Source organism: Pogona vitticeps, chromosome 6, assembly GCF_051106095.1.
Source record: "Pogona vitticeps strain Pit_001003342236 chromosome 6, PviZW2.1, whole genome shotgun sequence".
Lineage (NCBI taxonomy): Eukaryota > Metazoa > Chordata > Lepidosauria > Squamata > Agamidae > Pogona > Pogona vitticeps.
Window position 1 is genome coordinate 116381434 of NC_135788.1, and position 22863 is coordinate 116404296.

The following is a 22863-nucleotide window of genomic DNA, read 5'->3' on the forward strand; positions in this document are numbered from 1 at the left end:
AGTAGTTGAAAAGCACTGCAAATCAAATAAATAACATTTATGACACAGCAACATTCTTAAAAAGTCAGCTGGAGGCTTGCTTTGGTTCCCTCATCAAGGCAATGGTGACACCCACACCTGTTGAATATCTGGCTGTTGAACTCAATACTCACATACTCTTGACAGGTGACCCCCAGAACCACCTTTGCACATATGATGCTCCCCGACCACCACTCAGGATTGATTTGATCCATTTTAATTTGCAAGGAAATAAACAACAGACATCACGCCTGCATGGGAATCATGCATTCTCTTTCTGTCTCCCTGGTGTGAGGATAAGGTGGGAAGGAAGAAAACTATATATTCTGCTTTGAGCTACTTTGAAGAAAGATGGGGTATAAGCGTAACATAATTTCTCAATATTATGTTTTTAGGATTGCTGGGAATTGTTGTAGAGAAGACATGACATACTGTACCTCTTCTGTGGGAAGGCCTTTTTTTTTTAGACATCTAGAACTATTATATCACCATATGTTAAGACTCTGCTCTGGCAGGAAAAATAGCTTCTGAGGCGGTTATTATGTTCCTTGACATCGCTTCTGACATATGGCTGCCATATCAATGAGCAATTTCTGAAATGACCTACCCCACCAACAGCCCTGCTCAGCTCTTGTAAACTAAAGCCTGTGGTTTCCTTTATGGAATTGGTCCATCTCATATTTGATCTTCCTCTTTTCCTACTTCTTTCAACCTTAGATCTGGCTCAAATTTGCTCCCCTCCATCCTGTGCAGCACAATGTGGTTTAGTGAATAAAATGATGGAGTAGCATTCCAGAGACCTGGATTTGAATCCCTGCTCTGCCATGGAAACTCCCGGTAGGGTTGGAACAGGTAAAAGCACTCAAAGATCTCACTTACCTTGCAAACTCTATTAGGGTCACTACAAGCCGGTTCCAACTGGACAGCACATAGAAACATCCTCCACATTCCAACTTTTTTGCTCAAAATTGAGATTATGACCAAGATTGCAAACTTTTTTTTCTTAGCAGACTCCCATGCTGTTAAAGACAATAAGACAGACATCTCCTGGCACAGTATCTTACAGATGCAGGAGAAAGCTTGACCTGCAGAATTTCTGCCTGGTAAAACACAAAGGATAAGGAATGAACTGCAAACGAGTTCTTTGTTTCATGGAAACTTGATTACCACACCAGATAAGACCTCAAAAACAGAGAATAGATGGGGTGTAAAGAAGGCAGAATGTTTTTCTTGGGTTCAGATTTCCTTGGATTCTGATCAGTTGACCTGAAAATTAAACTCAGGCAAACCAACAACGTTCCCCAACCAACCTGAGGTTTTCCTCTGATGGACTGAGTGGGAGCAGGTGACAGCTGTACCGGAAACAACAGCAGATATAAAACCGTGCCTGTCTTCCTAAAGAAAGAAGTTGTTTCTGGGGCCTTAATTTAGTCAGATGAGCGGAGTCTTCTTTGGAGGAAAAACAGACCTACTGTTCCTGGAATGTGTTCCCTCATCTTTACAGGGTAAGTTTCTTGGTTCATCACCTCCCTTTGCCCTAAATACAAAAATTATTGGGTTTGAAACAGATGTTTTTTTAAATTAGAAAAGCTGGATGTTTGGCTTTATAAAAGTGCAACAAAAAAAACTTTCAGGGGTTGAACCATGTCATGGGGAAAGAACCTTTGACTCTTAGCAAATATAGAAACAAGGGTAACCAGGTGAGTCCATAAGAGCAAGATAAAATCCACAGGCAGGCAAAATCTGCTAATTAACCCTAATGAAGGCACTTATTTGGTTCAGCCCATGAGTATTTTTTGGTTTTTACTAATTTGTTAGTTACATTATTATCTTGCTTTTCCTCCCGTGAGTTCAAGGTGGTGTACATGGTTTTGCTCCTCATTAGAACCCTGTAATATTGGTCTTATTTTGGATATTTTGGACAAAGCAGCAGCCCTTGGTCATTCGGTGTGTTTTACAATTTAGTGAGGATCTGGATCTCCCAAGTCTCAGTCCAAGACTTTAGCCAATGTATTTGCCAAGCTTTCTAGATGTTTTAGATTTCAGCTTCTCTCCATTCCAGATAGAATTGCTCACGAAGGCTCTAAATGTCTGGATGGCTTGATGTTCCCCATCTCTGAGGTATGGAGCAGGAGAAGGCAAGAGTAAAGGTTTGATGAAAGGACGACTGTCTGTTAGGGACATTTTAGGTGTAGGTTTCCTGCATTTGTGATGGGGTGAGGCTAGATGACCACTGAGAACCCACCCCTTAGAATTCCCTGAATTTGTGGAATCTGCTGAATTTTCAGCCTACTCAGGCTCCTTCTTGGCAGCCTTCTAAGCACACAGCCTGAAGTGTGGCCAAGGTTTTATGAGACTTACCTCTCTAGATGTCCTGAGCTACAGCTCCTATCATCTCCCAGACAGTTCTGCTAGAGAGGATGGGAATTGTAGTGGAATGGGAGTGCTTGGGGAAGGGTTGTGTCATGTACAGCAACAGGCTCAGCCCTAGATAAACTTCCGGTTGGTACCAGCAGAACTCTATTGATGAAGTGCACTTCTTGTGAGGAGGTGGCCTCCAACCTCCCAGGTGTGTGCTTACTCAAAAGTAAGCCTGATTAGAATTAATGGGATTTGCTTCTGAGGAAGCATCCATGGGATTGGAAGGGCTTGGCATTTATTGTCTCCAGCACAAGGCCTTTGCTAATGACAGTGCCTTAAATAACAGTTCTTGCAGAGATGCAGGTGTAAATTCTCAAGGGTTTGTTAGATTTCGGGTGGAATGATTTTTTTTAAAAAAAGACCTGCTACAGAAAGTGACTCTGTCTTAGGTTGCTCAAACCAGGACAAGGAGAGACACATTTTTTTAATATTGTAAGTGCATATAGTTGTTTACCCAGTTTCTCTAGTATTTTTATTTCCAAGCATGGAAGGGAGGTGTTTATGGATTTCCTGCTCCATGTAGTGATGGGAAGAGGTGCCATTTGCTGCTATGCTTCAGACAGCAAAATTCCTGGGGTGGCCCTTCCCTCCATGAGAAGAACTAAACAGACTCTTTCCACTATGCTTTCTCTATGTAGCATCGCCCTGCTGTGCGTCCTTGTACCTCCGCAGGTGACGTCGGTACCGTTTCCTTCAGGTAACCATTCTCCCACTGGCCTTAATGTGTGCAACTGGGATGGAAACAGGTAGCCAGGCATCCTTCCCAGTAATTATCGCTAGGAGTGCTCCTCATAACCAAAGGGTGAGGGACAATCTTAGGTCTGTGTAACAACAATACTTAGAAAAATTACTTTTCAGGATTAAACACTCCCAGACACCTGCAGGCAGTATGGTCAGTGGCCACAGGAATTTTATAGTCCAAAACAGTTATTTTTCCAGTATCATCCCGAACCAGTAACTTCTGGATAGTTGAGTAGTTTAGGTCTCTGGCTGCAGAGCCAAAGGTTGGGAATTCAGTTTCCCTCTTTGCCTCCCTGACAGGGGCTGGACTTGATGATCCATAAGGTCCCTTCCAGCTCTGTAGTCCCAATATTATTGTTACTCTTGTTGCTATAAGCTATTTTGTGCAGACAGAAGTGGCCTAATTTCAAAACCTTTTGGGGTACTCCAGTGCAAACCTCAAGACCAATGGCTCCCAAATTTAGGGCCTCTTGGATTACAACTCCGAGAAGCCATAGCCAAATCAGCCAATGGTCATGATTTGTTGATCTCGTAATCCAAGATGATCTGAAGTCCCTAAGTTTGAGAATCACTGCTTGAAATGGAGGGAGGGAAGGTTTGCTAACAAGTGTTATAGTGCTGCATTTGGCTTTAATTCTTCTCCAGCTGCCCTCTCCTATTAGTTTTTGAGCTGCTCTCTGCTGATGTGTGTTTATTTTCCGTCTATTCAGATTCTTCATAAAAAGAAGAAAACTTTGCTAAATTAAAGAAAATTTCAGAAAATCAATGGATTTCAGTAGACTTTAGTGCTGTTCAGTTAACTTCTGTGCACTTGGATTGCACTTCCAGGCCAGTGTGTGTGTGTGTGTGTGTGTGTGTAGAAGTGCTGTCAAAAACAGGAATAGGGAAATGTCTGACCCACCAGACAAAGTCCACCAACTTGAACTTTGCAGGTGGTTAGCGGACACAGAAAGCTGTTATGAACCAACAGCTTCAGAATAGCAACTCACTTGACATCTTAAACCAGTGCTTCCCAACTTTGGGTCCCCAGATGTTCCTGGACTGTAACTCCCAGAAATCCTAGCCAGCACACATAATGATGAAGGCTTCTGGGAGTTTTAGTCTTAAGAACATCTAGGGACCTGAGGTTGGGAACCGTTGTAAATAGACCGTAGTGTATGGCATGCCTGTTGGAGTTGGTTGGTGTACTTGAAATCGAGAGCCCTGGAAGTGTCTAGAAAAATGATTTCCTTCCCTGGAAGGTGTAGCACGGACCGAATGCAGAGGCCGCTACTTTTGGATATGGATGAACAAGGCCGCCTTGGGACAGAACACCTGGAGTTATAGTGTCCTCAGTAAGTATGGCAGTCTCCCTTTAAAGAGGCCGGTCCTATCGTAAGGCAGAAGGAGGTGGTGGCCTCCAGTGCTGGATGTTTGGCAGGCAGCAGCAACACCTGTCCTTGCCCATTCTACCTGAGTGCCCAAGCTCTTTCCTCTCTACTAGAAGTCGGAGATGCTGTATGTGTTCCTCACACTGTGTCCTTCACCCTGTAAGCCACCGGGCAACTCTCAGTGGCTGGCTGTTTGTTATTGAACCGATTAATGGCCCCGGTTAAATCCTAGGAATCGGGGGCCACGTTGGACGCTGAAGGGAACACTGTTATCAGCAGGGGGTTACAGCCTAAATCCTGTGGGTTGGAGTGCTTGTGGGCCAGGAGTTCGAATCCACACTGTGCCTCCCCAAGAGGAGCCAGCCAAGATCCACCAAAGTGTATCTGTGTGGCTGATGGAGTTATGTGCCTTGCCATCTGTGTGGCCTTGAGCAAGTGACGTGTTCATCCCAAAGTGTCATTAAAAACTGGTGAACCACAAGGAAGTATTTTATACCTAGAGAATCCTGGGAAGGATTATCAGTGAGAATCAACTTCACCGCACATACTTGTTAGTAGCAACGGCATTATTTGTATATCCTACCATTTATTTTATGACCCCTACTGCTTTTGTAGTTTATCTTTGCTCAGACTCAAGGTCAACCTTGTGAGGAAGGTTAGGGTGAGGGATAGTGGCTGGTCTAGACCCTTGTTTCCCAGTCCCAGTATCCCCCAGGGGATACCCAGTGTGGTGTAGTAAGTAGTGGACAGAGTGATGGACTAGGGCTCTGGAGGCATGGGTTTGAATCCTCACTCAGCCATGAAAGCCCATTGGGGGAGTGGAACTGGTAATGCCACTCCTCAAATACCTCATTCACCTTGAAAGTCCTGTTAGAGTTGCTATAAGTCATTTCTGACTTGACGGCACTTAACAAGTACTGTATTATCCAGCAGATCACGAAAATGAATTGACCTAGCACGCAGCCCAAAGGAAATGAGTCTTCCAGTTTAAATTTCCCTCCATGAAGCAAACTTTTCTCCAGGGCTGCCCAGGGACCAAATGTTGAAAACCGGCAGTTCTAATCCTGCAGGGTGCCAGCAGGAAAGCAGGACCCAAGAAATTAAGAAAATTAGGAAAATCCTCCTAAATTCAAGATTGGTTTTCCTCTTTGGGGGAGAAAGTGGAATACAGTACAGTAAAGGTATAGGGGTGAGGATGGACAGCAATGAAGAGTTTTTGTGTCTTAACCCTGTAGGATGACTCAGTGTTCAGATTTTCCACCTGCCTTTTGCTTTTCACAGATGAGCTTGGCCAGCGAATTCGAGTGACAGAGCAGATCGCCACCCAGTGCGGCTTCACCACGACCACCGATTTGTATGGCAATCCGGAGATCCGAGTGTCTTTCCTTGCTTGTTCAGTTCGTAACCTGGTAAGGCCCTTGTTCTTCAGTAAGATTGAAAACAAGCATATGAAAGGGGTCAACGTTAAGCTTTGCTTTCTCTCCAGTTCGATCAGGATTTCAGCCTCCAACTCCAAGTGGAAGTAACTCGCCCGGATAGCTTGACAGCTGTTTACGATGTCTCTATGGACTGCCCTCTTGGTACCCCCTGGAGCCCTCGAGAAATTGTCTGCGAGGAAAATTACATGGAGGTGAGCAGAAAAAAGAGAGAGGAAATTGTGAAGGTTTTGATATACCCCTGTGTTCAGGTTAAATCCCGTTGAAATCAATGGGGTGCAAAAGTAGTTTGAATGGATTTATGTCTTTTGGTGCTGATTTTTAAAATCTGGTGGATCCAGGCTTTTGAGCTTTCTTAGGTCACCTTCTCGGGACGCCTGTTAAGGCCTAAGACCCAGCTGTTTTGCAAACCTCCTTTTCCTAGCCTTGTGCAGGATTCAGCAATGTTAATTAATGTTAATTATTGTTTTTGCTTTCTGACGAGTTCTATTGTGAATTTGTGTCCTTTCCTCTGCCACCTGCCTTTTTATTTTATTTTATTTTATTTATTGTGCTTCATGCTATTTTGTATTTCCAAGGAAAATGTTCTCGTGTTCCCTTTTCTGAATTTTCTGAAATTTCCTTTTGCTGCTTTTGTTATTATGCTGTTCTGATGTTGTTCTGTTAGCCGCCATCCAGAGTAGTAGCTCTGCTATGAGCTAGGTCAGATAAAAATATGAATGAATGAATGTTGCATGCACTGTACTTTGTGCTGTATCAGTGATTTTTTTTGAAGAAGAAGAGGTACTGCTCTAAAGGAGGTAATGAAAAATCTGTCACCCTTCCCTGAGACTATGCAAGGTCTCTGATGGCTGCTTATCTTTCTTCTACACTGCTTAAACAGGACAGGCCCTATTATTAGGCAGAGTGGACCAGCTGCCTCAAGGCACAGTTCTAAGTGGATGGCAAGTGGTTGGAGCACGCAGCTTTCTATGCTCACTGCTTGTCTCCCATCCTTCCTGTCCAAATAAGGACTTAGCCAGATGGAGCGTTTGTTCCCTATCCTGAATCTCATTCGGTGCTGATGTTATTGTGATTTTCCCAGCCCTCCACGTAAAGCTTGCCTTGTCTCCGTTAGTCCTGTGACCAAATCTATGACAGGCGTGGTTTCTTTCTTTCTTTCTTCATTTTGGTCTGCAGGCATAATTGAGTCCTGCAGTGCTTTTCACTGGCATTCATGTCCTTCTGATCATAAGTTTTGAATTAGCACTCAAACTCCATTGCCCTGTTCCCCCCCCCCACTCAAAAATAAACAGCTTCAGCGGAGAAAGCCCAGTGGAAATACGATTTCTTGATGCCTTAGAGAAAGTCATTTTAAAGCTGTAGCAAGTGAGCCAAAAAAAAAAAAAAAAACACACACACACACACATCCTGGTTTATTTAAGTGCTGGGAGCTGGCCATCTTAATTCTACCTTTTGGTAGCCATTAAAGGTGGTGGTTCAGAGGCGATGCTTCGGTGGATGAACTTTCTCACCTGGGGTTTCTTTTAGGTGTCCGTCCGGCGTGCCGTTCCAGGAATAGCAAGTGAGGTGCTAAATGAAGATTGGACCGCAGTGTGGCCAGTGGTAAACGTTCTGAATATGCGGGGACCAGTATAACTAGTTGGCTATAAATGCTAATAATGCTAATAATGCTAATGCTAATGCTAATGCTAATGCTAATGCTAATGCTAATGCTAATGCTAATGCTAATGCTAATGCTAATAATAATAATAATAATAATAATAATAATAATAATAATAATAATAATAATAATAATAATAAATAATGTATTGTCATTGTAAGTATATACACATACAATGAAATTCACAGACACCCAGAGACCAGACACATGCACACACATAAAATTCCCCAAACACTCCCCACCCACTAGAAATCCCCCACTAAAAATACAAACATCTACACCTCAGGCCAAGTAACACAGTCCAACTAATTATTCACTATTGGTGGTCTTTAAGCTCATTATTAATTTCAATTATAGCTCTGGGATAAAAACTATTGAGAAAACGTGTGGTCCGAGTCTTAATTGTTCTATATCTTCTGCCAGATGGTAATAGTTCAAAAAAGTTATAAGCAGGATGGGAAGAGTCTCTCAGGATGCTCTTAGGGCTGCAGCACCCTAAGCAGGCAAACGGAATCTCATCTCCATTCCGTGATTGAAGACAAGAGGTGATATAAAGGCATTTAAACTTGAAAGGCCCTCCTTTTTAATGATGGAAAGATATTTAAAAACAGTAGGGTATTCAGTCTCCAAAAGGTCTTTAAATCGCTCTAGTTTCCGATCAGAGATAGGAATTGAGTTTTGCCACTTAGTGCACAGATGAAAGCATTGTTTATCCCCTAGCCATCCCGATACCGGACTCAGCGGCCAAACAATCCACTGATCCGCGATCTATTTAAGGTTGTGGGTTCTGTGTCCCAGCTTCTCTGTACATATTTGGCACTCATTGAGTTGTGAAGCAGACTTTTGCAGAGCTCCCTAGCTGAGGTTCTTAGGGCTTTCTCAGCTCCAAAGCAAGTGAAGGAGAAGAGGTTGGACTGTAGTTAAAGGGAGGGAGGGAGAGAGCGATTAGTCTGCTCTGCCCAGATAAGGCACATTATCTAGCTTTGATCCTTCTGCCTCCGTATAATTTCTGCTCAACAATTGGTATGAAATGCATATCTAGGAGCTAATCTACTTTTGTTGTTAGGGGCAGAAAAGAATGGACCCTCCCCGAATGACAGGGGCAGTCAGTCAGTGTCAATTGTCTGTGTCAATTCCTGGATCTTAGAGGGGTATACCCGCAAACTGCCCCCACATTTTTTTCTTACATAAATGGGGTGTTTTTATGGCTATATATATATAGTCATACGTGTGTGGGTGGGTGTAGCGCCATGAAAACTTTTTTGCCATATTTTATATTGATTATATATATATATAAATATGCGCCACTAGAGGGTGATCAATTTGCATCCTTTAGGGCAGTGGTCCCCAACATTGGGCCTCCAGATGTTCTTGGACTACAACTCCCAGAAACCTACACCACCACCTCTGCTGGCCAGGATTTGTGGGAGTTGAAATCCATGAACATCTGGAGGCCAAAGGTTGGAGACTACTGCTCTAGGGACACTCTCTCTCTCTCTCTCTCTCTCTCTGTCTCTCTCTCTCACCGGGGCCATGTGCCCCCAACACATGTCAAAGTTGTTTCTATTCAAGGTGACTTTTGATCTTGAAATAAATTAAATAATAAAAGAAATTTCAATTCTGTGAGTGAATGCCTCAAGGTCACTCTTCAGTCCTTGAAGGCTGCGTGTCTTCTTCCTCCTTGTCACACATGTTTGCCTTTCGCAGGCCCAAGGAGCCATGAACCAGGTGTGGCAAGTGGTTTTCCGCTTCCAGAACGGCTCCCTGGAGAGCATGATGGCCACCCAAGCCCACGCCCTGGGCTACGGAGTCAACACCACCGCCACCCGTGTCCTCTTTCGCACCCCGTACGGCACTCAGCAGACTGAGGTCGTCATGGTAAGTTAGGTCACGGAGCTGGCGACCGTAGAGATGAATGGTGCCTTGGGGCTGAGCCTCCTGGTTTCAGAAGCTTGGCAGTAACTCAGGCAGGCATTGGAACCTGCCTCAGATTCGTAGGGCTTTGGCTAAGGTGAACACGGGTGGAACTGCAGCTACTATCCGCTCCTTAGCCACTGGTTCCAGTGCTGTGGGAAGATGGTCAAAGCTTGACCAGCCAAAAAGACACTCGTGGGTCTTGGATTCAAACTTTGTCTTGACTTGTAAAGAACTAGTTAATCTACTATGTTGGTGTTCTGTTCTTTTTATAGCACTTGCCATGGAGGTCTAAAAAAAGTGTATATATCAGTTATATTTATGATTCACTTTTCCTCTCGGTGTTTGTGATTCTGGTCCTCATCATTTTACCACACCAATCTTGTATAGTAGGCCAGTTTGAGAGAAAGTGATTGTCCCAAGGTGGGTTTCTTACCTCCAGTGGGAAATGGACTTCCCAACTTCTACCCGGTCTTCGAACCGTTCTGCCACACCGATAGACACCAGCTTGACATGGACCTTCTGAGATCCAAGCCTCATCACCTGTTGCTTCTTTCTTCTACAGGTGCAAGGCTTAGAAGTGGAGGTGGCGCGAGCCACCGTCTTCTACAAACAGGCCTGGATGATCCTCATGGTGGACACCGCGGTTGCCTGTCCTATCAGTGAGTACTTGAACAGCCTCCAAAATTTAACAAAATGGAAGATGCTGTTGGGAATGTATTCTTAACTCTGATGCCTAGCATCTCTCATGGAGCTGTTAGTCTGCCTTGCTTCTTTCTCGCTCACCCTCCTGTATTTAGCAGTCTATCCTCTCTACAGCTTCAGACCCACAATGGGAAGCACCGTCTGTAAACATCTGCAGAACATTAGGTTCTTGATACCTACTTTCCTTTTGGCTTAGTAGATTGAAGCAAAATGACTCTTTGTGGAGACGTCTGGAGTCAAAAATGTCTTCCTTCTCCCAGAATTAATTTTCCTGGTGGGATTGTCCAAGGATCCACAAAGCTAGCCTCAGTGGGTGTCCTGTTTTGCTCACCTGTGCTGTAGGGTTTTCAAAAGTGCACTATGTCCCGCAGCTCTACAACGGAAGCATCCACCATTCTGAAACTGCTACGTCTTATTTGTTTGTTTATTTAGAACTTCTTAGCAGGCCATTCTTTTTTTTTTATATGTCACATTATTACATCATAGGCTGAGATTCTTTTCTCTTACAGACCCAGCAGTTTTTACCACCACCACCCTCAGCTGGGTTGTCCCACGGATCATGCCCTCTCTGGTAGGCTTCCCACATCTGTATAAAGATGAAGCCATTGAGATGGGCTTGGACGGGCTCCTGATTGACAGGGCCACTGCTGTGAGGAACGGATACACGTTCCAAACCGATGGCATTGACTTCATCAGCATCACAGTGCCCATCGGGGCGGCTGGGGGTCTCACAGAGGTAAGTGTCTGAACAAGCCACTGCTGTTCCAGCATGTCTTGAACATCAGCTCCCAAAATCTTTTATGGCCCCTTCCAGCTCTGCAGTTCTAAGGTGGTTATTATTATTGCTACTATCAGGTTTTGCACTATTTTATTATCCATATGATGTTCCCCTTGTCTCGGTTCACATCATGCATTTTTTCCATGCCTCTCTTTTTACCCTTACTGAATGCCTGGTTTATTTTCAATATTATTTTGTAGCTGGGCTGGGATTTAGCAGTACAGTGCTTTCTGCTGGAAACTGATGTTCACCGTGAGAGTCACTAGGTCATAATCAGTGCTCAAAACAGAGCCCTGGTAGAAAGCTTCGGCCATAAAACTGTGGATTTCTTAAAGATTTGTTAAAGATTTCTTGAAGAGGAAAGAAATTCATTTTTAAAGAGATATTTGTACACACATCTTCAGAATTTACTGTAATGAGCTCTTTGGGCATCTAAGCAAGAGAAAGAGGAATGTGGGTGGGTGGGGAGCAAATGCCGGATATGAAAGAGCAATTAGTGAGAGCTGGTGGTGGAAGATTCCCTAAACAGAAGGTGGGCCACTTGGGCAGGTGCTGGGAATATCCTGCTCACTTTTCTTACTACTTCCAGAGTGACGTGATCAACAACTACTATGGCACAACGTACAGCATCAAGCTTCTGTTGGACCGCAGGTGGCAAGGAGACGAGAGCGACCGCACTCGCCATCGCAGCCTAAAACCCTTCCGCACACCCTTTGCTCCCCAGACGCTGGTGTTGATCAACAGTAAGCTTAGATCTTGCCCTGCATTTTCTCTGAAAAAAGAGATATCTCCCGTTTTACACCAAAAAGCAATATATTTTAATCTTGGCCATCCCAGTATCAGCTGAGCTCTCAATGGTGCCCCTTTTCTTTCCCTCTCCCTGTCCCTTCCCTCACGTTTCTCACTGGGTGCCTTCCCGTTGGGGCACTCCTAGCAGAAGTACCCAAAGTTACAAGGCTCAGAAATCAGTTTGTCCTCCTCTTATCCTATTAAAGGTAAAGGTTCCCCTTGACAATTTTTTGTCCAGTCGTGTTCGACTCTAGGGGGCGGTGCTCATCCCCGTTTCCAAGCCGTAGAGCCAGCGTTTTGTCCGAAGACAATCTTCCGTGGTCACATGGCCAGTGCGACTTAGACACGGAACGCCATTACCTTCCCACTGAGGTGGTCCCTATTTATCTACTTGTATTTGCATGCTTTCGAACCGCTAGGTTGGCGGGAGCTGGGACAAGCGACGGGCGCTCACTCCATCGCGTGGATTCGATCTTACGACTGCTTGGTCTTCTGACCCTGCAGCACAGGCTTCTGCGGTTTAGCCCGCAGCGCCACCACGTCCCACCCCTTATCCTATTACTATTTCTTTTTCTCTCTCATCTGCACCTTACTCCTCTTTTCCCCCCATTTCTTCACCTTGGTGCTCGTTCAGCCCTTCCTTGCTCCTGTTTCCATCCGTTCCCCCATTACAAGGCAGCCGTTTCATCTCGCTCTTTTTTTAGCTGTTTGAAGCAGGGTGCTGGGAAACTAGTGGAAAATACCATGTTGGAAACACCTACAGAAAAATGAATCTTCCAGGGTGGCCTTTCGCTTTGTCTCGTATCATTATAGACCACCGGCTGTGGTAGCGCTGATGGGACCTGCGGTAGCTCCAGGTTCATAGAGTGACTCCACACTGGGTTTTCATCTGAACTCTACCAGTTCTCTATTTGGGTGATAGGATTCAACACCATGGATAGCTCCAGTAAAGTTCAATGTAAACCCAGAGCGGATTCAAAGCTGGAGTCTCTGGAGAGCTCTGCTTTCCTCAGCCCCATCCTTAGGGTCTGCTGTGGTTGAACCATTTATAATAATAATAATCTTCGAACGGCAGAGTTGGAAGGAACCCTACAGGTGATCAAGCTCCGTTCCTGTCAAAGAGGCATAATGGGGAATCGAACTCCCAACCTCTGGCTCCACAGACAGAGACCTAAACCACTGAGCTAGCTGGCCAAGTTATTTTGATCATGAAGGATCTTTTGTTGCTTTTCTTCTCTTGCTAGACACCATCCCAGAGAGAGGCTACTTTGACATCAGCCTGGGCAACTTCCTTCCCGATGTGGAACTGGTTGTCGTTGGCATTGGCGGGAAGCCCTTAAGCCCGGAAGAGCTCAAGAGACGTGGCTTTCACCTGGAGGAAGTTCCCAACCCCAACAACACCAGGGTCCTCATTCTGCAGGTGCCTTTTGCTGACCCTCTGGTGGAACAGGAGGTAAGTGTGAGAATTTTGATGGCTAGGTATTTTGGGTGTGTGTGTATGTGACTCCTGCACATGTGCCCTGGCGTCCACAGGCCGTCACAAGTTGCTAGCCTTATTGTCTCTGCTTAGACATTGGAGAGGCAAAGCAAGGAGAGGTAACCTGTGAACTCACATGGTCTCGCTATAAAATTACCGTATTTTTCTGTGTATAAGATGCCCCCATGTATAAGACACCCCACCCCCACTTTTCTAACCCAAAATTAAGAAATCTAAGTGGGTCTTAGCAAGTGTAGGGGGAAAGGGATCAAAGCCCTGCAGGATTCTTCCTCTCCACTTGTTTTTTCTCTCCTCAGCTTACTTCCGTGTATAAGACGACCCTCCATTTTTAGTCTAAAGATTTTAGACACAAGTATAGTCGTATACATGGAAAACTTCTCTAGTCGTAATTTGTGTCTTCCCAAGCAAGTTGCTAGATGGGGAAAGGGGAGAGTGAGAAGAAGAACAGGAAAGAGAGAAAGGAAAGATGATGATGACGATAACAAAGAGAAAGAAAAGAGGCTCCCTTGAATTCTTCTTTGGCTCCACCCACTGCTGAATTAGCCACACCCACTGCTGGCTTGCTGTAGTTCCCAATTTTGGTTCTTGGACTACAATTCCCAGAAGCCTTCACCACTAGCTGTGCTGGCTGGAGTTTCTGGGTGAGTTGCGGTCCAAGAACATCTGGATTACCGAAGGTTGGGAGCCACTGCTATGACACGATTCCTAGGTTTCTGTCTTTTTTGCATGACTGAGAGAGTTTTCTCTTCTGCAGTATCTGTATGCCAACATCAGGAAGTACACCCTGCACCTCAATTACACCCTGAATCTGGTCCAAAAGGACAAGCCGTTCACCCATCTTGCAGTCATTGAGTGTGATGTCCCAGATGTTGGTAGGTCTTTTGGGATAAGCCGTGATGCCTGGGTTTCAAAGGGTCTGTGTTTTGATCACTTTTCTCTTTTCTTAGCCAAGGATCGGTCCTCCAGATTAAAATGTGGTTGAATCTTTTTTTGATCACGGCACAAACAATCTGTGAAACTTCTGAACTGAGACGCTTGGTGACAGTTTTCCTCAGAAACTAAGGTTGCTTCCATGAGTTTCATTTCTCGTCTGAAATTGTGACCTTTTGTATACGATTCACAGTGAATTTGGCTGCTATTTTTGGTTATGCTTACCATTTGTATTCTGCTTTGCAAATGGGTAGCTGTGTTAGGCTGTTATGGCAATAACAGAACCTTTGTTATCCGTTCTCAAATTTTTTCCATAAATGTAAAGTAACACAATTCTTATTGGTCACTGGAAAATACTCTGGAAATCTCTTTACCACTGGGATCATCAGAGGAAAGAGACTGTGATGTTTAATGGTTAGAGTGATGGGTTGGGATTTGAAAGGTCCCCAGAGCGCTATGAAATTTAACAGGTGACCTTGAGCCAGTCACCCTCTCTCAGCTTGATCTACCTCACAGGATTGTTACAATAATTAAGTACAGAGAAAAAGAGCCATATCTATTAGTTGTAGCTCACTGGAGCAAAAGCACAATATAAATCCAGGGTATGTGTTTTACATGTATTGGCCTTCTGCAGCAAATGAATTCCAAACTGGGTGATACCTTTAAAGGCCAACAAAAAAACATGCCTGAAGGGTACAAATACACCCAAACTATACAAATGCTCAGGAACATTTTTATTTTCATGCGGTGAGATGTGAGAATTTTATTTGGTGCAAGTTCTGTGGGCTTCAACCAACTCCATCAGATACTCAACAAGGTGGGTTGGTGTTTGTGAAATCTTACGTCAGGTAAACATGAGAGTAATCTTGGTTGTTTTAAATATAAATCAATTGATGCGGTTTACTTTCAGCTCCTGAAAAATGTCTGGCTTAAGTTAGGTTACTCTTAGAGTAGATCCTGGGGGCTTTCAATGCAGAAAAACCACTGGAACTTGTAGTCTAGAAATTCTAATTCCCAAACTGGAAGTTCCAGATCTCAGATTACGACACCTAGAAGATGGGTGGGCCATCAGTTGTGCTGGTTGTTGTAGCCCCCCCCAAATATGAGATCCCAGGTTTGGGACTCTCCATTGTAGCACTCTGGGAAGGGATGCTTCTTACAAAGAAGTCTGTTGAGAAATTGTCTACCTTCCCAAGTGTTTTGGTAGAAACACGTGAGTTGAAAGAGCTTGCATTTAGAATGTCTTCTTGGTGGCTCACACCATTGTGTCTTCTAATATTTTCCCCCTGTCTTCTGCCCATCACCATTAGTTCTACCAACCTTTGAAGGCTTCTGTGATACAGGAAGGATTGGTTTAGTGATGATCCGTGGGAATCTGGACCGCTACTGGGTCCCCTACGTGGGCAACGTACGGCTGACAAACGAATTCGTTGTCTCGCAGAACTACACCGTTCAGGACGATGGCCACTATTTCTACCTGTTCATACCACTCTTGGCAGTTGGCTTGTCCTATCAGGTGGGTGTGGGCAGAGAAGTCTTTTTGGATGGCAACCCCCGGGAATTTTCCCAGCCACCATGGCTGTCGAATTCTAGAAGATGGTAGTCCAAAAGCTAATAACCCTTTTCCCCAATTTGGAAGGGGTGAGTTGTTGGAGATGTTGGCGGCCATGTTGGCTTCGGGTGGTTGATCTGGAAGGTTTCTTACACCTTGTGTCTATGTTCTAGGATATCTCTCTTCAAGGAGTGACGGCCCAGCTTGATTTTAACTTGAGGGATAACAAGACGCAGGCGATCACGGTAGCATTCCCTGTTGCCTGCATCTTCCCCACTGGAAAACTGCTCGGTGAGTGGAATGGCCTTATGGTGGCTTCACTGTATATTTGGGGAAAGAAGGGAACTTCACAATGTTCAGGGCTTCTGAGATACAGGAAGCCGTGAGATGGCTCAAGAAGTCTGTAACCAGATTCATCCTGCAGTTTTAAGTAGGGCAGGGTAACCAAGTTTTGAATGAATGTGTCAAAATATTGTTATTCCTCTGAGTTATGGCAACCCTATGAACGAGCACGCTCCAAAATGTCCCGTCCTCCACTGCCCTGCTCAAGTCTTGCAAACTCAAGCCTGTGGTTTCCTTTAGGGAGTAAAACTATCTCGTATTGTGGCTTCCTCTTTTCCTGCTCCCTTCCACCTTTCTTAGCTTTATTGCCTGTTCTAGAGAATCCTGTCTTTTCACAAGGGCACAGAAATTTGCTGCCGGAAGGGCACATAGCCACCTTCCCCTTTTTGTGTATATCGCCTACAGCCACTCCTCTTGGGGAAGGAGATAATGTGAAGCTGGCAGACTCTGTGCAGAGCCCATATAGCTGTAAAAGGGAGAATGATGCGAATCGTAGCCCAAGAAATCAGAAAAATCCCACCCTTAGTTTCAGTTCCCTGCTAGGGAGCTTTCCATTCTTGTTTCAGATCAGTGCTGTACCATCTCCATTCTGGCAGGACAACATTTTTGATGCAAATCTTGTGCTCCAAGTGTGATAAGGTGTGTGTGTGTTGGGGGAGAATGAGGCAGTGTGAATGCTGCACCCTGAATAAACCTCATCCTTAATTTGTCTGTTGGATAGGATTATTTCTCTGTTACTCTTGTTCTTTCTTTCTTTTCATTTTAAGAGCTTTGTTTATATTTCTTCGTGTTAATGTTTTTGTCCTTTTCCTTGGCAGTAAGTCTTCAATGCTTCCCTTTTCTGAGCGTAGACAGCTGGAAATAGTAATAAATACACAGTGTCAAGTTGATTTTGAAATGGGAGTGCTCTGGGACTGTACAGCTTGCCCAAGCTTACACAGACTGGCTGTTTTCCTACAAGGCAGAGTAGGGAAATTCTGGAGCCCCGGCTCCAAAATTATGCTCCAGTTATGCTCCCCTTCATTGAGCTATCCAGCTGATAAAGACTCTAAAATCAAACTGCACTTGGAAAAAAAAAGATACTCATGCTATGTTACAGACAGAACTTCTGGATTTCTATGGCTGCTGCCAACAGTAATTCTGGATTGATACGACTTCTTTTTCTGCATGCAGTGTGCTTTCCCAATGGAACCATGACAGCCACAGTTCTCAGCCTGGACACCAAACCGAATTTGGACCCCAGGAAAACTCACCTACGGGACCAGAACTGTGGTCCGGTCGCAGCCGATGAAACCCGGGCACTCTTCTCTTTTCCAGTAACTACGTGTGGTACCACGAGGAGGGTATGTGAGACTTCACGTGGTACAATAGAATCATAACATTGTAAAGTTTAGAAGGGTTTCCCAGCAATGAGCCGAGGCCAAGCAGTGCTGGAAAGCTACTGCTGAAGCATTTCTGACTTGGTGGCCATTCAACCTGTGTGTTAAAAATCTCCAATGCAGGAAGGTGGTTGAGGTGAACGACATACATGGGTGTGTTTTTCCCCACTGGAGATGCCTCGGGAGTTGTTAAATGTTCTGTGATCCGAAAACTGGAAGCTGTTGTTTTGAGAACATCCTGGGATATCACGTAGAGAGGGGTTCTTTTCATCAACTTGCACATCAACCAAAAGACACCTAACCTATTATCTGATTTTGAAACCTAAGAAGGATGGGGTAGTATTTAGATGAAAGACTACTACTGAGTAGGGCTAGGGGAAAAATCACACCTAAAACCATGGGCAATCAGCCTGAATTGACATTAAGAACCCAAATGAAAGGTCTGACTTGTCATAATAAATAGATCGAAATGGTTTGTGTTTCTGGTGTATCCTCAATCAAGTCCTTCCAAGATATGGTAAAGGTATGGGCAGAATATGGAGAAGTTACATTTTTGGAACAACAGATTCTGGCTGTGTGATTCAGGACACTGTGTTCCAAAAAAGTAACATTTCCAAATTGTGATGGGGTGGGGTGGGGTGGGGTGGAGAAAATGATTTAGCTTCTCCCCACCCAGCTTGGTTATCTGCTACATCAGCGGTCCCCAACCTTTTTGGGTCCGCGGACCGGCTGAGCCTCCAAGGAAGGCAGGGCTCCCCCGCAGGTGCTCTCTCTCTCTCTCAGGCGCATGTGCAAAGCGGTAGGGTAGCACCTGCCTGCCAGCGCAAGTGCTCCTCCACCCCTTCGTGCAGGGGCAGGGGCACTGCACGCCCACCCGCGCGTCCGCCCACCCATTTGCGTGGGTGCTTGGGCACTCAGGCGCATGCGCAAAGTGGTGGGGGAGCACTCACGCCAGCGCTGGCAGCTGTGGGGAGGGGAGTGCATGCAGGGGCCCCAGGAGGTCTGTCTTCGTGGCCTGGTCCAGCTCAGGCCACGGACCGACACAGGGCCGCGGACCAGGGGTTGATGACCTCTGTGCTACATTGCTAAGTTCATGCAGTGAATGTTTTGCCATTTCTACTGCAGTTTGAAGGTGACTACATGGTGTATGAAAACGAAGTCTTCTTCAGAAGAGAGATGGTTCCAGAAGCGAATCCAGTCATTACTAGAGACTCCCAGTATAGGTACAATTATGCACTTCAAAACATTTCCAGTAAGATTGTCCTTTTGGTTGGGTATTGAATATAGCAGATTCTTAGCAGGGAAAACTTCTGTGGCTTTTCTTTCCAGGCTGACTCTGCGCTGCCGTTATCCGCTCAATGAGACGCTCCGAGTATGGGCCCGGAGACTGTTGGGGGAAAGGGGTACTCCTGCGCCCTATGCCCTTGGTCTTGGAGGTATGAGGGGCCCCAGAGATAAGGGGAGTCAGATGCATGCTGGGGAAATGCCCTGTTGCATTGTGGGTATCTATGGCCACATTTCCTTTGATCTGCATCATTCAGGGGTGCAACTTCAATCAAAGATTACTCCAAGAAATCTCTAGGGATGGTATATTTAATATAAGGGTGGGCCTTTTGATGTGACCCTTTACATGTTCTTGAACTGCAATGGCAAATTTGATTCCTATACCAGTGGATTTACTTGCGAGGCCTGATGGGAACTATAGTGTCACAGTATCTTGTTGTCATGTGCTTCTGACTTACGGGAACCCTAACAGGGTTTTCAACGTCCGGGAGATGTTCAAGGACTGGTTCAATGTTTCTGCACCCAGTGGCTTTCCATGGCTGAGTGGGAACTTCAATCCAGGTCTCCTGATTGCTACATCTTCTTTTCAGTGAACCTCCATATGCAGGAAATAGACATGCTTAGTCTGAGCAAATGGGTTCTGTTTCAAGACATATGAATAGTTAGCCTTTTGGACTACAGTTCCTGTAGATAAGGGTATGGAAAACATGTTGAATATGTCTTGTTATTGATTTTTCTGAGTCTCGCCATGCTGAGGTTCCTTGCCAAAGGAATCCTTTGCACTGATCAAATTTCTAGGCTTGCTGCAAAAACAGAAAATTAAGTCTATTTTTTTGTTCTGCTTTGCCCATTTGGTTTTTCTCTTGCCCTGTTGTCACATTCTGTACCGCTGTAGTTTCAAGGAAAATGTCACTTTGTGCAGCAATTGTAATAATTCTGCACAGACAGATGCCTCTTCCTACAAAAAGGGGAGAGAGAGAGAGAGAGAGAGAGAGAGAGAGAGAGAGAGAGAGAGAGAGATTGGACTGCGAAAAATCGAAGAACTCCAGTGAGATTTCTTCTGAGGTTCTTTCTGGAGTGGGTGGGAGTAAAAATACTTATGCTAAGAAATATTGCTGTAAAAGGAACAAAGAGCAGGAATCTGTGAGATTTTTGCATCCTTACTGTGGACATTTGAGAGAGCTGTAGTTTAAAAAAAAAACTCACCTGGCCAGATTCTGCCCATTTCTGAGGACCCCGAAATATCCCGCCAGGTCATAAATGATGCAAGCTGGAATTCCATATCTAATAATACTAGAGTGGGAGCCGATAGCATTTTGCATCACTCGATGCACTAGACATCTGGTCTTTTCTTCACAACTTACTTTGTGGGTGGTGTGTGTTTGTGCTTTCTTGCAGCATACCAGCAAAAGAGATCTATAGATCATCCGGTCATTTCTCAGACAGTGGGGTACGCTCCAGGAGGTAAGGCACTTTTCTAGATCCTCTGAACTTGCAGAAACGGAACTTCTCAGCCAGAGATCTGTAGCTGGTCTTCTGAAACTAGACCCTGTCATAGGGCTATATGTAGGGTGAGTGAGGAGGAGGTGTGCTTCTGTCCAAGCAAAACCCATCATTCCCGGAGGCTTCCAGGAAAACCTTTTTTTTTCCAGTGGAAAAACCGGAAGGACCAAAGGAATTCAGGGGGTGTGCATGCAAATACAGTATTTGGTGGACCACAGTCCAGACTTTGCCTCTATCTGGGGGCAAAAAGGGGTGAGAAACACATTGGAGATCTGCTGTTAATTATATTGGTGCATTCTTCATGCTTTGGACTACAATATCTATCATGTTGGACCACGGTTCCTGCTAGATAGGTCTGATGGGAACTGTAATCAAATATGTACATGTGGAGGGCTTTGGGTATCCTATACGCTGAATTGGATTCCCAGTCTTCCACACCGGTGCATAGCAAGTCTCCCATTTCCCAAATGTTCCGCCTGCAGAATTTGCTCCAGCTAAAGTGAGCGGGTGACTTCTGCTTTCTCAGGCTGACCCACCTCATAGGGTCCTGGTGATTAAAAATTGGGGGAGGATGATAATCATGCATGCAGCCTTGAGCTCATGGGAGGGAAATCGCACATCGCTGTCATGAATACATTTTTCCCTTCAATAATGCTGGGGTTAGACCTCAACAGATGGGAAACTCTGACATCTGATCGTTCAGCCTGGAGGCAGGCGGTACATCACGGCCTCTCCCAATTTAAAGAGACCATTGTCCAGCAGGCCGAGGCAAAGAGGAAGTCACAAAGGAAGCAAAACCAGGGAGCTGGACAGGGGACAGATTGGATTTGTCTTCAGTGTGGAAGAGATTGTAACTCTCGAATTGGCCTCCTCAGCCACACTAGACGCTGTTCCAAGTCCTCCATACAGAGCATGTTACCATAGTCTTTCGAGACTGAAGGATGCCTACACAAAGGGGCGCTGGACTCCTGTGTGGTTCACAATCTGTGTATAACTCTTATTCCCCCCCCCGCCCCCGTCCTTCCCAAATGTAACTACAAAGCATAAACAGTTGATTAGCCTCCTGGAATGCCCTGGCTGCCATGTTAAGCTGTAATGCCAGGAGCCCCTCCAACCCCGCCACTGGGCCAGGGGGGCAGCACGCCAACAAAAACAGAAGCATCAGTACGTCTGAAATTCACTATTCTCAGGCCAGTTTCTAAGACAAATAGCAGCACTCTATTTATGAATATTTATTTACTTATTGAAATATTTATTGATTGAAAGAAAAAGTCGTATATAGCCAAAATCGTGCTGCTCAGAGCTGTGCAATTCAAGGAAAAGGTGTAAATATATATATATTTATCCTTTGCAGGAGCAACTCAGAAAAGTTGGCTCTGGTTTCCAGCCGCTGCCATGGCGCTCTCTCTGGCATCTGCAGCATTAGCCGTACATCTACCTGTCAGAATACCTGGCTGTCACAAGCATTAAAAAAAACAATACAAAACAAACTTTGAAACATTTTATGTGTCTGATTTTTTTTTTCAGCAGCGAACTGGTTGAACCACGGTTCAGGCAGAGCGATGATGATGTTGTTGTTCTTAATTATAAGCCCCAGAATCTTCCACCCCAGCAGCCAATAAGCTATAATAGCTGCAGGATTCTGGGATCTGTAGTCCAGCAAATAATCTTTTCCAATCTTTGGGTTGCAGTGAACAGTATCTTGGTCCAGATGTGACCATCACTTAGTGGTCACTGGCATAAGAATAAACTCATGTCTCCGCACACAGAAAACTGAGCAACTCGGCAGAAAAGGCTAGAGTTCAACCCACTTTTCCTACTTCTTAATTTTTTTTTATTTTTTATTTTATTTATATCCCGCCTATCTTGTCAGCTCAGGACCACTCTAGGCGGCTAACAAACAAAGAATAATAAAAGTAAACATATATAAAACAGCATAAATAATAAACACTTTGCAAAAGTAGAAAACAGTGGAAAAGGGAAGGAAAGGAACGTCAGGAATTGTCTGGCGGGAAGGCCTGCCGGAACATCCATGTCTTCAATTGATTTTTGAAGATACCCAGTGAGGGAGACCCCCGAATCTCAGGAGGGAGATTGTTCCAGAGGCGAGGAGCCACCGCCGAGAAGGCCCGATTTCTTGTCTTCTCCTTCCGGGCCTCCCTCGGCGTTAGGCTCCTCAACCTCACCTCCTGGCTCGCACGAGTGACACGGGTAGATAATTCTCTCTTTTAGAAAAGCATCAGGTCTGCTGAATTCCAGTTGCTTAGCATAGTAATTTGCAACTATGTAGAGCAGATTTTGTTTCTGTCCTAGTCATAAAAAGCCGGCGGGGTGGGTTGGTTAAGATTGTCCCCTTGGCGAATCCTGCTTCTAGTCCTCAGCGAGGCAAGGGGAGGTTGGCAACTCTTTGGGTCTGAGTCCCTATTAAAAACAAACATTTCCTCCCAGTTAAAAAACTTTAACTTTTTAACTTTAACCTTTAACTAACTTGGGTTAGTCACTGTGTCTTGGTCTGGCCTACTTCACAGGGGGGTCGTGGG

The 22863-nt window shown here is 45.0% G+C and overlaps 1 protein-coding gene across 1 annotated transcript; it reads left to right on the forward strand.

The window, feature by feature from the left end:
- The first annotated feature begins 1017 nt into the window (after positions 1–1017).
- LOC110087657 (uncharacterized) lies at positions 1018–21823 on the forward strand. Its single transcript, XM_072976994.2, has 19 exons — positions 1018–1523; positions 3078–3136; positions 4422–4514; positions 5832–5959; positions 6037–6180; positions 7517–7591; positions 9357–9527; positions 10129–10225; positions 10778–11004; positions 11636–11789; positions 13080–13288; positions 14088–14205; positions 15574–15779; positions 15989–16106; positions 17331–17500; positions 18662–18759; positions 18866–18972; positions 20219–20284; positions 21678–21823. Exons 1-19 carry the CDS (start codon positions 1501–1503, stop codon positions 21791–21793), a joined length of 2379 nt encoding a protein of 792 aa, XP_072833095.2. The 5' UTR covers positions 1018–1500; the 3' UTR covers positions 21794–21823.
- The last annotated feature ends 1040 nt before the right edge of the window (positions 21824–22863 follow it).

Coding starts and splice junctions, on each gene's coding strand:
- LOC110087657 (XM_072976994.2), top strand. CDS start 1,501: ATGTGTTCCCTCATCTTTACAGG. Junction 6,181..7,516: donor GCGAGGAAAATTACATGGAG/GTGAGCAGAAAA, acceptor GGTTTCTTTTAG/GTGTCCGTCCGGCGTGCCGT. Junction 11,790..13,079: donor GACGCTGGTGTTGATCAACA/GTAAGCTTAGAT, acceptor TTCTCTTGCTAG/ACACCATCCCAGAGAGAGGC.